Source organism: Aulonocara sp. 'chitande type north' Nkhata Bay, linkage group LG9 (assembly GCF_057382095.1).
Source record: "Aulonocara sp. 'chitande type north' Nkhata Bay isolate Kocher_YH1m ecotype deep benthic linkage group LG9, A_spYH_male_GT1.1, whole genome shotgun sequence".
Taxonomy (NCBI): domain Eukaryota; kingdom Metazoa; phylum Chordata; class Actinopteri; order Cichliformes; family Cichlidae; genus Aulonocara; species Aulonocara sp. 'chitande type north' Nkhata Bay.
Window position 1 is genome coordinate 33,918,140 of NC_141352.1, and position 15,325 is coordinate 33,933,464.

General features: G+C 42.6%; 2 protein-coding genes and 2 non-coding genes across 4 annotated transcripts; 1 reads left to right on the top strand and 3 right to left on the bottom strand.

The window, feature by feature from the left end:
• Window positions 1-6,163: 6,163 nt before the first annotated feature.
• trnas-cga (transfer RNA serine (anticodon CGA)) lies at window positions 6,164-6,245 on the bottom strand. Its single transcript has one exon. It is a non-coding gene; the product is annotated as a tRNA-Ser (tRNA).
• A 575-nt stretch (window positions 6,246-6,820) lies between these two features.
• On the bottom strand, window positions 6,821-6,892 carry trnag-ucc (transfer RNA glycine (anticodon UCC)). The gene has a single exon. It is a non-coding gene; the product is annotated as a tRNA-Gly (tRNA).
• Window positions 6,893-7,808: 916 nt separating this feature from the next.
• On the top strand, window positions 7,809-9,119 carry LOC147322672 (transcription factor 7-like). The gene is made up of 3 exons (XM_086307196.1): window positions 7,809-8,012; window positions 8,148-8,255; window positions 8,393-9,119. The coding sequence occupies exons 1-3, from the start codon at window positions 7,923-7,925 to the stop codon at window positions 8,525-8,527; spliced, it is 333 nt and encodes a 110-aa protein (XP_086163322.1). The 5' UTR covers window positions 7,809-7,922; the 3' UTR covers window positions 8,528-9,119.
• Window positions 9,120-9,537: 418 nt separating this feature from the next.
• Window positions 9,538-11,083, bottom strand: LOC147322673 (leukocyte elastase inhibitor-like). Its single transcript, XM_086307118.1, has 5 exons — window positions 10,949-11,083; window positions 10,491-10,568; window positions 10,256-10,345; window positions 10,004-10,184; window positions 9,538-9,876 (listed from the first exon to the last, which is right to left on the bottom strand). Exons 2-5 carry the CDS (start codon window positions 10,545-10,547, stop codon window positions 9,650-9,652), a joined length of 555 nt encoding a protein of 184 aa, XP_086163244.1. The 5' UTR covers window positions 10,548-10,568; window positions 10,949-11,083; the 3' UTR covers window positions 9,538-9,649.
• Window positions 11,084-15,325: the final 4,242 nt, after the last annotated feature.

A 15,325-nucleotide genomic window follows, 5' to 3' on the forward strand; every position in this document is an offset into this window, starting at 1 on the left:
TTGTACGTGTGGTCAGATTGTTTTGTATTTGTGTGTGGATTGAAGCACATGTCTGAGAGCACATCAATCACTGCACATATTTTTTAAAATCTTAGTTTAAATAAAGTTTTTGATTATTTATTATAAAAAAGAGATGATATATATATAATGCAGTGGGCACTCTACCAGCTAACATGTCAGTTAATTTGACACATTGATTTATTTATCATTTCTTTTTCTCTCTCAGCTTTTCAGCTCCATATTTTTGCCATTTCTTCCACACTCAACTCTGTTCTACAAGGTGAGCCCACAGTTAATGTAGGAGAGGGCAGGTGGCATTAAGAGATTTGATTGGGCAATCTAGGGCCCAGTTAGTTCTTCCTTTTGGTGAAAGCTGGGCTCTTCAGTTCAGCATGGTACAGCTCCAAAGATTCTGCAACATCAAACCCTCTGTCTGCTAATGTTACATCACCTGGGCTGAGGCAGTCCAGGTAATTGCAACAGTTTCTTGAAATTAGTTAATTCAGATATAAACAGAGTGACAGTTTACAGATTCAAACATGTCTCAGAGAAAACAGAAAAAAACAGTAAAGCCCAACTCTCCTCTTTGTGATCAGGAAGACAAAATTCAACTTCCTGATCAAGTAGACAAATCATTCAACCAGCTTCTAGAAAAGGAAGATATTCAAAAGTTGAAAGAAATGGAACTCCTAGAAATGCAGGGAAGAAACTTTGAGCTCCAAGCAAAGCTTGATAAAGCACTAGAAAAACTAGTGCTGAAGGACAAAAAGAATCAGGAGCTGCAAGTAAAGCTTGATGAAAGACCGCACACAAATGAAGAGTTTCTTCAAGAAAAAAGGCTACAGGAGATAAAACAGAAGGAAATGGATTTCAAGCTCCAGGACATGGAGAAACACAACAAAGGCTTGCAAATCAAGCTTAATGAAGCTCTGCAAAAAAAATTAAGAACTCCTCCAAGAAAAACAACAACAGGACATGAAGCAGTGCAAACTCCAAGGCATGGAGGAAAAATACAAAGCGCTTCAGGTAAAGCTTGATAAAACACTGAACAAAAATAAAGAGTTGCTTCAAGAACAAAAGCAACAAGAAATTAAACAGAAACAAACGGACTGCAAGCTTGAAGACGTGCAGGAAAAATACACAGCGCTGAAAATAAAACTTGATAAAGCCAGAGGTGGGACCAAGTCATTGTTTTGCAAGTCTCAAGTAAGTCTCAAGTCTTTATCCTCAAGTCTCAAGTAGAGTCTCAAGTAATGTCAGGCAAGTCAGAGTCGAGTCTCAAGTCACTGGTGTAAAAGTCCGAGTAAAGTCACAAGTCTGAAATTTTGAATTTCAAGTCCTTTCGAGTCTTTAAAAAGAAAAAAACGAAAAAATAATGTTGCAGTTATGCTAAATGTAAATATTAGACCATGTAATTTTTAAATCTGTGTTTTTCTCAACACATGACAAAATAGTGAACGTAGAAAATATACACAAATTGTGAAATTGCACCTCTTTAAAATGCAGCTCAATTAAACCTAGCTCCAAGGATAATTTTCACCGACAGTTCTGAGATAAGCTGCATGTTATTCTTGGATGCGGTTGTAGGACCGGTGTCGTGCCAAAGTAGGTATCCCCGACAGAATTTGTTTCCCCTGTGCTGGGAGCATGCAGGAAGTACTGATGTTTTCATTTTGTGAAAAATTAGTATCGTTACATTACCATTCAGTTTGAGGGTTACAACAGAAAATTATATATTTATTGCTCACGGGGTATCAGATGGGATTATTTTAATAAACCATAAACATTTTGGCTAATAACTATTTTTATTCTCCTGTAACTTTATTATATAAAGAGCTAAATCCTCCAAAGTTTCAGGAGAAATGCGTCATAATAAGAAGTGTTTGTGAACGAAAAATCAGCAATGTGGGATACTGTTTGTCCGTGATTTACACAGGGGGAACAAATTGTGGCAGGACCAGCCTGATATTATTTGTATCCCACTATAACTTCGTTGTATAAAGAGCTAAGATCTCAAAAATGTCAGGAGTAGTCAGTCATTATAAGAAGTGTTTGTAAACTAAAAATCAACAATGTGGGATACTGTTTGTCCGTGATTTGGACAGTCCAGCGTGTGCTCCCGACGCAGGGGAAACAAATTCTGTCGGGGATACCTAGTTTGGCACGATAGTAACTTCAGGTCACTGCAACAAGCCCAGGTACAGTTTACCGACGGATGGGTGCAGGACCTTGAAATGCACCGTGTAGAACGAAAGACCATCGTACGTATCATAAGTTTATCAGTCTCACAAATCGTCTTCATAAATACACATTCGTTAACCGTTTATTAATAGGACCTTTGAGCTCAATGGTAATTAATTAGCAGTGGAAATAATTTCTGGTAGCATCACAGAAATGTAGCAGTGACAATAATACTGTATGCTGTAATCGTACTGGACAATTAGTGATACAAAAAACCTGTTTTATCCTGTCAATAAAAGTATATGTTTTTGTCAATGTACCAAAATAACAGAAGCGAAACGCAATATTGTGTCAGGACAATTCACTATTTATGCACAACAAACAAAGGAGCGACAATTTCTGTTCAGCGCCAGACTTGCTTGTAACCTATATCACCAATTATGTTATGAAAATGACGCATTAACTACAACAGCAGACTGACCTTTGTGTAAATGCTTGGAGCAGACTAACCTGTGAGCTGGAGGGTTCTGGGACGTTATATTTGGTCTTTGAATGGCTGCAATCCAGACCACCCGTCGCCTCTTTGTTACTTCGGAAACATGGCTCGAACAATTTCTCTTCAACAACGTAATCCGATAACAACCGATCTCTTTACCCGTCGGCTTCCCGTGGCTGTCATGCGACCGGCTATTGCAGTTAATAATACAACAGCTTCTTGCCATTTTTGTGTTTCTTTTTTATCGCTGTGATTTCAATTGAAAGCCTGCGTGCGCTAGTACCTCTTGCCACGAGTTCCCAGAATCCTTTGCGGTTTTACCCCTGAATGACGTCACATTTTCAATCTCTATATAATATGTATGTTAAATTTTATATTTGGGGTGAAATATCAAGTCTTTTCAAGTAAACCGGTTCAAGTCCAATTCAAGTCCCAGGTCATTGGTGTAAAAGTCCAAGTCAAGTCACAAGTCTTAGAACATTTTTTCAAGTCAAGTCTAAAGTCATAAAATTAATGACTCGAGTCTGACTCGAGTCCAAGTCATGTGACTCGAGTCCACACCTCTGGTTGTTTATGATCAGTAAAAAATAAAACAAACAGTGGGACACAGAGTTTTCTTAAAAATAAACACATGAAAAAAGTCTTTGGTATATTATCTTAATTGCCTCTAGATGCTCCCAGGGCTAGGACTCAGCTGTCTCCAGCATGGACTGCAGGATGGAAGCAACAACAATAAAGAGGATGATAGAGAGGAGGAAGGCTCTGTGGATGACCTGCAGCTCAATGAGGCCAGTTTGGACAGCAAGGATTAGCAAGGTGATCCCTTCAGTCATCCCCCTGCACAGAGAGGAAGCAACCTATTATGCTACAATATAGTCTTTGTGCCAGCGAGGCTTGTACTTGACGCGTGGCAGTCTTCTGGCAGTAGGTGAGCCAGTCTGAGTGTGGTGCAGCCTAGCAGTGTCAGCGTTCTTTTCAGTCACTGGGCGACAGCGTGCTAGATGAGTGGCATTCCAACTCTTTCCATCACTCAGCAAGAAGGCATTCAAGCCTTTGGCTTTTGTTACTGTTACAGGAGGGGTAAATCTGGGATGTCCTTTGGGAACATGGTGGGGTTTCCTTATCCTCACACTCTCTCCTGGTAGAAAAGAAGGTTTCCGTGCGTGACGCCTACCATCAGTGTAACGTTGCATTTTCAACTGATATTTCTGAACTGAGTGACGTGCAACGTATCCAGTGGAGACACAGCAGGAGGCAAAGGGAGTACATCCAGTATAGTACGCATCTTCCTGCCACACAGGAGTTCTTAGGGAGAGGGAAGTAGAGGGAAGTAGTTGCATGCGGTGTTGCACAGTAAACTTGAAGCCAATCCAGCACAGTCGCCTTCCATGGTTTCGACTGCTGGATTGATGTCTGGATACAGGTGCGGAGGGCACGATGAAACCGTTCGATTGCTCCGTTTGCAGCTGGGTAGTAGACAGATGTTCTGCTGTGGGAGATGCCTCTATTCTGGAGGAATGAGGTGAACATTACAGAGGTGAACTGTGCACCATTGTCAGTTATGATGTTCTCTGGGTTGCCATGACGACTAAAGACAGATGAGAGGAACTGAATGACATCATCAGTAGTAGCATAAGGTGAAAAGGCAAGCTCAGGCCATTTGGAGTAGTAGTCAGTCAATGTTATGACGTATCTACAAGCAGGTATTGCAGTATCAAAAGGCCCAACAATGTCAAGACCAAGTTTTTTCCACGGTCCATCAGGCAGTGGGACGGGTTGGAGAGGAGCAGGATTAGTATGTGCAGTTTTGTCATTGGACTGGCAAAGGAGGCATGAGGTTATGGCAGACTGAACTTGTGAGTCCATTTTTGGCCACCAGTAGAGATCTCTTAATCTTTGTTTTGTGCGCACAATGGTGACTTTCATGTGCCAGTGCAATCAGTTTAGGTCTCACTGAAAGTGGTGCAATGAGCCTTGAGCCTCTGAGAACATAATCACTTAGGGTTGAGAGTTCATTACGGATTTTGTAGTAAGGTGCAAGCGTGACATCAAGTGCTTTGATTGAGGCAGGCCAGCCACTTTGTATTTGTGAACGCAAAGCAACCAGTTCAGGGCAAGTTGAACAGGCAGAGTCAAAGTCCGCAACTGGAAGTGAGGACATGGCAGCAAAAACTTGGGCTACCATTTCATGATCTGAATCTGATGTGGAATGGGAAGAAACGGGCAGGGGCAGGCGAGAGAGACAGTCAGCTGTATAGTTCTGAGAACCTGGGCGGTAAATAACATCATAGTCAAAACACAGGAGGTGGGCAGACCAGCGGGCGATGCGCATGCCAACCCTATTAAACCCTTTGGTGCTCAGCAGCGTTGTCAGAGCTTGGTGGTCTGTCCGCAGAGTGAAACGTCGGCCCCACAAATACGTTCTCCATTTCTCTGCAGCCCACACACAAGCATAAGCTTCTTTTTCAACAGTTGAGTACTTTTGATCTGTTGCAGGCAGTGTGCGGGAAGCAAACGCCACAGGTTTTTCTGTGCCATCAGGTTGCACTTGAGCAAATACAGCACCAAGCCCATAGTCACTTGCATCAGTAGAGATCACAACACGCAAGGCAGGGTCAAACAGTGCCAGTGCAGGACTATTCACCAGGAGTTTTTTTACTTCTTCAAAGCTCGCTTGTGCACCTGAAGTCCATGTGAAAGTGTTCTTGTCGTTAGCACAGCCACACATAGGGGCTACAACAGTTGCAAAGTTTGGCAAAACTTGGAGTACCATGACACCAAGTCCAAGAAGGATCTCAAACTGAGGGAACTGGGGAGGATTAAAGGGGCAGCACAGCAGCGTTTTGGAAAACAGTGTAAAGGCTTTTCAGGAAGCTTTTAGGACGCTGTGAAAATACTGAATTTGAATAGTGGAGGCTAGAAGTAGTGAATGTATCCTTCCTCTCTATCATTGGATGGAGAGAGTGTACAAAGGCCGGCATAGTGGGTCTGTGGCCACTCTTGCTTGCACTTTTGCGTGTCCGTCAGCCAGCTGTGGAGAAGAGCAAAGTTTTTACATGCAAAGAGCTGAAGTGAAAAGCAGTGTTCCAAACAATGAAATGTGTCCACTCTTTGTGCTTTTCATGCAGTAATGTTTGATGTTTGAAGCTATTTCTGCTGTTGTCCCATTCCCGGTGAAATCCGCTGTCCCTCCAATCCCGATCCTCTTGCAAAGCAATCAGCATTTGTCAGACGCATCAGTCATTGGCGGTACTCAGACAGGATCCTGGATGACTACACGTCTGGGGTGGCTAAGAGAGCAATTGAAGGATGCCATGTTTACTGAATATGTGCCTAATTTTGTCAGGACATAGCTGGGTCCATTGCTTCTGCGTGCTCTATTTTCACAAGCAAAGGCCTGGCTCTTTCTCCTGGCACCTTCTCAGGTGATCTCCATGCCGTGGCTTCTTCTCAAATCAACGTCTGGACTGCCGCAAAACAGCTGACCGTTGTCGACAGGATTCAAACCTGTGCGGGGAGACCCCAATAGATTTCGAGTCCATCGCCTTGACCGCTCAGCCACAACAACCACATTTGGTTTTGGAGCTACATACTTGAAAGACATACGTCTTCCAAGTCCTACGCCACACGTCTTTCAAGTAGGATGTGCACAACAACGGCCACGCTGGATTGTAAATGCGGTAGCTGCATGACTTTGGTGAGAAAGCTTGTGGTTTTGCAGTTCCGTGAGATCGGTGCAGCACAGCTGCGGTTGAAGCTAGCTGGCTGACATTAGCTTGCTTGTTTGCATGAACAGTAACACACACAGCTGATGATTTTGCCACCGCAAAGAGCTGATCAGTACATGGTTAGTAAAATGTTATCTTCATTCCAAACATTCAGCACAATATTTAAAGTGGGACTGGGTGTCTTTATGAAGAAGTAGCGTGTCCAATCACAGTTTCATGTAAGAAGGTATATGTATGAAGTGATGAGAACTCAAAGCCTGTGTGAACAGTGTCTTTCCACAGCAAACGGTAGCAGCGAGGCCGATGAAGAATGCACCTGGCCTGACATTGTAAGCCTTTGCAGAAAGAGCGGAGAACGTTTTTACTGTAAAACAGTACGCAGCCCACATGCTTGAACAGCACTGCGAGAAGCAACTGCGATGGCCGGGAATCGAACCCGGGTCAACTGCTTGGAAGGCAGCTATGCTCGCCACTATACCACCATCGCTGTGAAAAACTGCAACATCACTGAGTCATTGTCCGGCTTATGAAGCTTTCAGGACAATTAACAAGGTGGGCATTGGGATTACTCGCTTGTCAGGTTCTAAACTGGTCAAAAGGTAGATCACTAAAAAGACTAGTGCTCTCATGCAACTGCACATTTAATCTCATCAGCTAAGCTTCTTTGCTACTCAAGTGTGGCCTCTCACGCATTTAAACTCTTGTGTGATTTTTAGCACCTTGAGAGTCGCAATGGTCACGCGAGTTCTTCAGGTCACAGCAGACAAGGTGCGAATAGGTGTGAATCTGTCTTGGGACGAATCTGGGACGAGGACGTCTTTGGCTCCTCTCTCTAGTTATTGGACTTTGGCAAAAAGGTTTCACGCTTAATTAAAAAATGAGAGCAAGTGTCTGTGTCCCGAATACAAAGTGGGAGCTGGTTCCACAGAGAGGGGCCTGAAAAGTGATGGCTCTGCCTTCCATTGTACTTTTAAATCCCCTCGGAAGACAGCAGTCTGAGAGCAAAGCACTCTGTTGGGATGATATGGCACTGTGAGATCTTGTAGACAAAATTGGGGGTGATTATTCAAGACCTTGTGTGTGTGAGGGCAAGTATTTGGATTTTTATTTGGGATTTAATTGGGAGCCAATGAAGAGAGAAGTCCATATGGGGGAAATATACTCTCTCCTTCCAGTCCCTGACTGTGCTCTGGATGCAGCGTTTTGGAAAATAGTGTAAAGGCTTTTCAGGAAGCTTTTAGGACACTGTGAAAATACTCAATTTGAATAGTGGAGGCTAGAAGTAGTGAATGTATCCTTCCTCTCTATCATTAGATGGAGAGAGTGTACAAAGGCCGGCATAGTGGGTGTACCAGAGCAGGGCTGTGTGTAAAGCACAGCCAGGCAGCTGAACACTGTATTGTTCTCTATTTTGTCCTCTTTGAGCGCGAGACAAGCCACCACAGCTGGCAACACCTGTCAGTGAACACATTCAGGATGAAGATGGGCCATACGTCACGAAGCTGCCAAATGCCTTCATGCTCTATCTCAAAGAGCAGAGGCCAAAGGTCATTGCTGAACTCAACATCCCTGGAAGTGCAGCCGTAAATGCAGTGGTGGGACAGAGAGTAAGTGTGTAACTCTGCATACATTTATGCATCTGTTAATGTTGTCTGCTCATGTTTTTGCATGTGTCCCAGCTGTCCTGTAGTTATGTGTAGTAGCAGTGCTCACAGTGTGTTCTTATGATCTTCTGTCCACAGTGGAAGTCGCTTTCAAACGACCAGAAAGCCAGATATTTCAAGCAGGCTGAAACAGAAAGACAGAATCATGCCAAAGAGCATCCAGCCTGGTCGACCAAAGAAAACTATGTATGTCCAAAGTGCCAACATGCAGTTCCTACATGTGTGCATCACTGCACTGAATGATGAAACAGTCACTGCACAGAGTTTGTATCAGCTAATGAAAACTCTGTGTTTGTTTTCCTCATTGGACTCCCCTGTTGCAGCCCTTCAGTTCCAGACAGAGGAAGCCTTTGTCGCAGACAGTGAGGAAGAACTGCTGTCAGTGCTGGAAGAGCTCGACCCCCTCCCCATCACTGCGCAGTCTCAGCAGCCCTCACCCACCCCTGCCTCTCCTGTAGATGCCTCTCAAACTGCATCAGTTCAACCCCGAGTTGAATTATTTCAAGACCGAGATGAGCCCATCTGTTTTGCTGAAATCCAAGAAGACATGTGGTCAGTGCTTGACTACCTCCCCGTCTCTCAGCAGTCTAATGTGCTCTCCTCTCCTCATTCACACAACTACTCGACTCCTAAACAAAATCTCATCTGTCCTGCTGATTCCCCTCCATCCAAACTGGCGTCCTCCCCTGTTGCATTCACTGAATTGCCGTCAACAACCCCCATCTTTTGCCAACTAATGAAAAACAATAATTTCACTATAGACGATTGGACCGATTTCAATTGAATTAAACTGTTACTCCTGTTATTTCAACATCTGTCTTTGTGTAAATAAATGAAAAAACAAACAAAAGATGCTTCTGTCATAAGTTACAGCAGGATGAAACAACCTTCATGTAGTTCTTGTTTTTAACACTGCAAACCTTCTTTAGTTCTTTTGTTTCCTTTCATATTCAGCACACATCTGTCAGTGTCCACTAACTGTCAGGGAAAAGCCAGATAAAAACACTGTGGGGTCTTTTGGGACACGTGCTCGTTGGGTTTACTCATAGATATCAGAAATGATCTGTTTTGTATTCAAAGGATACACGAAGGACGTTTGTATTAAATGCAATATAGCGACTGATCATATGCTGCTTTCTTTGGGGGGTTTTCACCAACATGTTACACAAATCCAGTTTCTAACTGAAAAGAAAATCCTTCACCATTTTCTAATCAAATTCCCTGGTTTCCCATGTCAGAGATGTCATGGCTGATAGGATCATCGCATATTGAGCTCAAAGCTAAACTCTTGTGTAGGGCCTCTTTCCATGTTGCACCATTCATTTTAAAAAGTCCTGGTAACAAGAGACAGAGGTGACTTGATGTATTACAGTTACTTCCCAATTTACAGAAATGATGTGACTTCTGACATTTTCCTAGCAGGAAATGTGCTACTGTGGGACACTGAAAGAATAAACAGCAAGGCACGTTTTGTTTTAATAACTTTTCTTTACTTCATTTGTATGAACTAGGTTTACCTTACAAAATCTTATACTGTATATAATGTTTTATGTTTAATTCATGTCAATGTCAGCTCGTGTTTACTCGGGTGAGCAGTACCGGCCCACAAAGAGAATGCTCTTGGTGGGTTTATGTCGGATGAAGAAGATGAAGGGATGGTCGGCAACAAACTCAGCGGGAATCGTTATAGAGCGGACTTCCATGTCAACCCCAGTGGCAGCAGCAGCCTCAGTTCCTTCTTCATTTACATCCACGAAAGCCTTGTGGACAACTTTGGACACTATCAGGTCATTTGCTGGAGACATTCCTAGTAGATGAAGAGCCCAGAAATCAGTTGTGTTTTTTTCTTTACCAGATGATGTTTTGCAGTTTTTGTGCTCTCAATATAACTGTATAATTGATTCAGTGTGTCTCATTGGTGCAATATTTCTCACCAGAGAAGTCTCTCTTGTAGATGTCAAAAGCGTTCTCCATTCCCATGTTGGTCAGGATTTTCTCCAAGTCATACTTCTCCTCCATCTTAAATCGAGGGAGCTTGACATCAACCTCGTTGGGGCTCATCATGTCTGGGCGAGTCCAGTCCACAAAGTTCTGATAGGTCAGCTCCTTCTCCAGCTGTGTGGATACAGTGTCACTAGCTTGTCTGATTGAAACTGGACATTAAAGTACTGGTAAGTGCATCTTACCTTTTCCAAGCCTGTGGTATCATCTTCTATGTCATTAGGCAGGAATATGAGCATGCTGAGGTCATTTCCTTTATACGGCATCTCAAGAATCTGTCCAGAAACATTGTTTTTATTTATTACTCCATCAAAGATGATCTGACTTCCTAATCTAGAAATTTAGGCTGATATTTGTAAAAGACAAGTTTTAGATCATGCTGGTGAAATCCTGTAATAAGCTGAAAGTGATGGATGTTACCTTGCAGTTGGCCTCAGGAATGGTCGCAAAAGGAAATTTACTTTTCTGCTGCATCATCTTCACCGGCTTAGTGTCGTTCTGAAAAATAGGGGAGACAAGAGAAATGTTTTTTGTGTTTAGTCTCAAAATGATCTCAAAAAGTTCTGTCATGGTTTTATTCCAGCCATTGAGTGGATTTGGATGTAGAGCACACGTCACAACACAATTTGTTCTTGTTAGCCGAAGTTTGTGTTGTGCTGTTGTTTGAGATTTATTTGAGAACTTATTGGATATTACATGAATAATAAACTGCATTGCATAACTGCATAAAGTTGGAAAGTGATCGTCCTAAAAGCACGATTTTATCCCCTCAGAGCTCCAGGCTTTATGTTCTCATTCAGCAAAGTCCACAGCTCGTTTGTAGTATGACAGATCAAAGTATAACTGCACCATCCTATGCTGCCTTTCTGCACTGTTACCTTGTTCAGTCGAAAATGCACATCAGCAGTCTTCTCCTCCTTAAACTGCGTGTTCCAGCTGCCCTTGAAGTAAATGGCATTCACGAGAACCAGCTTCGTCAGGCTACCCACTGCATCCTGGCTTAGCAAGTCCTTGATTTTATCTGGTAAAAAGAATTTATGAAAACTATTAACTATTACCAAAGATGCACTAGTTACTGTACAACATCTTCAGCTATAAAATCAGAAAACAGGGCAACAGCAAGATGGTTTTTATTTTAAAAAAAGGTGAAAAAGCTTTATGATCAGTATAACAGGGAACAAAAAACAAAAATTCAAGCGTAGGCTTGAAGCCACTGAGGTGGTTGTTAGCGGGGGTGACGCGATGCTTCTGGTATGCATGAATTAATTAAACAGTCCAATAACTCCAGCAGTACTTATCTTGTCCTTTTTGGTCTTTGTTCCAAACATTTTAAGATAAAAGCGCAGCGGTCACAAACGTTTTGCCTTCTTATGATTAACAACACACCTGACGCTGATTACGTGCGTCCACCTTAAATACCTTACATAAACCTACCATACAGGAACTTAAAAAGGTGGAATCCTCAGTGGTGCTTGGTGCCACACCCTCAGGGACTTTAATGTTATATAAAAACACTGACAGCTCAATATCTGCCTCAGTCACTCTCCCCGATCCAGCTGAGTCACCAATAGGAAAAATCTGCTTTTCACAGGAACTTGGTAACAGCAATAAGAGAATACGTAGTTTATTCCAAGAAGATATCGTCTCTCTCCCATATATAACATCTTATTGGAACCGATATGTTCCAGATATCAAGTGGAAGACAGTCTGGATGGTCCCCCATAAATATTTGATTGTAAATAAGGTGAAAGAAGTCTCATTTAAAATTCTACATAAATGTTATCCAGCCAGTCACTACATGGTCAAATTTAAAAGGGACATAAATACTAATTGTACTTTCTGTGGGGATCATCCAGAAACTGTGACGCATCTTTTTTGGTACTGTTCTTTTACACAGAGATTCTGGAAGGAATTTAGCAGGTTTGTTATTGTCCATATTTTAAGGGAGTTTTCTTTACGATGGGAAAATGTTTTATTCTGTTTGTTTAAGTTCCCCAAGAAGTATGAGAAATGTTTTTTATGATGAATTTGTTCATACTTTTAGCTACATTTTTTATCCATAAATGTAAGTTTACTAACAAAACACCATATTTCTGTCATTATTTTAAGGATGTGGAAATGTACATACAATCAATATCAGACTCCACCAACACAAAGGCTCTCAAAACAATACATGTATGTGTATTCTTATAATTGTTACCTTTTTCTTTTACTCTTGGCTTTTTGTGTTCATGTTCTGTTGTTTTGTATACTTCATCTGTTCGTATGTTGTATACTCATTGTTTGTTAAATAAAGTTTAAAAAAAAAAGAAAAAACTTAAAAAGGTTACCTCTAGCGGCAACATGAGGTATCAACCCAAAAATGGCTCCTACAAAAATAATGGGATTAAGATGTCTCATTTCCAGCAGGTGGCACCACAGTCCTATAACCCTCATAGAAAGTCCTTGTATCCTATTATTATAGATGGTAGATTTATAAATGGCCTGTATTTGTATCGCGCTTTTATAAAAACAATGAATGAATTTCCTGCTGCACTTAAGATAATATAAAGATATAGAATCAATAGCAGCCAATCCTAAATGGGCCTGAAAAATAAAAATATGTTAAAGACACAAGTGATCAAAGTAGAAGTACCCATCACATAATATAATAAGAATAGAAGAATTGGCCTGCTATTTACAGCAACATACTGCTGTGATGGTTTTATTAATAGCATGAAACCAAACAGTAAAACCCAGAGATAATGCTGCTTAATACTGAATAGAAATTAGACTGGAAGAACTGGAAACAGAAAATAATGTGGACGGTGGACAATCCGGTAATAATGTCTCAACTGAACACAACACAACTGATCCCCAAGGATTTACAGTGGAGATCATTTAAAGTTACATTATGCTTACCTTGTGTCTGCTTCTCCACCCAGCTGTTGATGTGGACCCTGGCCTCCTCTGCATTTCCTTTGAAGTCCACAGACTCGAGCTCAGCGTTGTAATGCTTTTTGGTGCCTTTTAAAAATTCCTGGAATTGTGAAAATAAGTCACTCGAAACAGATTCAACAAACTACGGAGACTTCAATCAAGTTCAGTCACTGTGTTAAAACATTTTCAGTCCTTTGGATGCAGTTGAAGCTTGAACTAACCAGTCAGCCTTTGTCTAATAAAAGATTAAAGCAAATAGCTTGTTGGATGCCAATTTAAGTAGCCAGCATAGAAAAATACACAGATTGTGGGTAAGCTGGTTTGTAACGTTTCGGTTCAGATGGCAGCAGTTTTTGCTGACAAATGTAAGTTTTAGTATTTCTAAGTATTAATAAATTACTGTTTTACTTCTTTATATATTTCTTTATACTATTTGCAAATATTTTAAAAGTTTAATCTGCTGTGATGACTGGAACACAAAGGAGAGAAATGGTGCCTTGTCTCTTGTTATGAACTGTAAATAGCTAAGTGCTTAGAGCAGCTGGTCCTAGCACACTTCAAATCCTGTCTCCCCCCCACCCTGGACCCCCACCAATTTGCATACCGCCAGAACAGGAGCACAGAGGATGCAGTCTCCATCGCACTGCACTCTGTCCTCTCACACCTGGACAACAACAACACCTACGCCAGAATGCTGTTTATAGACTTCAGTTCAGCATTCAATACATTCCACCCCTCACAACTCATCAGGAAACTGACAGACCTGGGCATCAGTTCCCTCATCTGCAAATGGTTACTGGACTTCCTGACCAACCGCCCCCAACATGTCCGGCTGGATAACCGCTGCTCATCTACCATCACAATGAACACCGGTGTACCACAAGGTTGTGTGATGAGCCCTTTCCTCTACTCCCTCTTCACCCACGACTGCAGACCTGCTGATGGTTCCAACACCATCATTAAGTTTGCAGATGACACCACGGTGATTGGCCTCATCAGTGACAACGATGAGGCCGCCTACAGGGAGGAGGTGGATCGTCTGGCTGAGTGGTGCGACACAAACAACCTGCTGCTTAACACCGAGAAGACCAAGGAGCTCATCGTGGACTACAGGAGGAATGCTGACCCACATCCACCCATCCACATTAAGGGGACGGCTGTGGAGCGTGTGAGCAGCTTCAAGTTCCTGGGAGTCCACATCTCCGAGGATCTCACCTGGACGACCAACTGCTCCAAGCTGGTCAAGAAGGCTCACCAGCGCCTCTTCTTCTTGAGGACTCTGAGGAAGAACCACCTGTCCTCAGACATCCTGGTGAACTTCTATCGCTGCACCATCGAGAGCATCCTGACCAACTGTATAACAGTCTGGTACGGGAACTGCTCTGCCTCGGACCGGAAGGCGTTGCAGAGGGTCGTGAAAACTGCCCAGCGCATCGCCGGAGCACCACTTCCTGCCATAAAGGACATCTACAGGAAGCGGTGTCTGAAAAGGGCTGGGAAAATCATCAAAGACCCCAGTCACCCATCACATGGACTCTTCACCCTCCTGCCCTCTGGGAGGCGCCACAGGAGCCTCCGGACTAAGACCACCAGGTACCGGAACAGCTACTTCCCCACAGCTGTCAGACTCCTGAACTCTGCCTCCTGACATCTGACCCACGTTAAACTCATGCACTGAACATACACACCCCCACAATGGACAACTGTACCCTCAAACACACAATAATAACATGGAGTGAACCACCACTCACAACCACTAGCACTTTATATAGCCTCTGTAGAAACTATCTACACCCTCACTTATCTTAACTGCACTACTGTATAGCTCTGTGTAAATAATCATTCTGTACATTCAATAATCTTTAATCCTACAACTGTTTACAACTTGCATAGTTGCCGGGGATTCCCATGATGCATTGAGTTTTTCCTTTCCAGTCACCTTTCTCACTCACTATGCATTAATAGACCTCTCTGCATTGAATCATATCTGTTATTAACCTCTGTCTCTCTTCCACAGCATGTCTTTATCCTGTTTTCCTTCTCTCACCCCAACTGGTCGCAGCAGATGGTCCCGCCCCTCCCTGAGCCTGGTTCTGCTGGAGGTTTCTTCCTGTTAAAGGGGAGTTTTTACTTCCCACTGTCGCCAAAGTGCTTGCTCATAGGGGGTCATATGATTGTTGGGTTTTTCTCTGTATCTATGAAGCGCCTTGAGGTGACTTTTGTTGTGATTTGGCGCTATATAAATAAAATTGAATTGAATTGAATTATCTGAAGAAGAAGCAGAGTTGGTTTGTTTCCAGCTGAAATCATCCAGGCTCAGGAATTTGAATCGATCC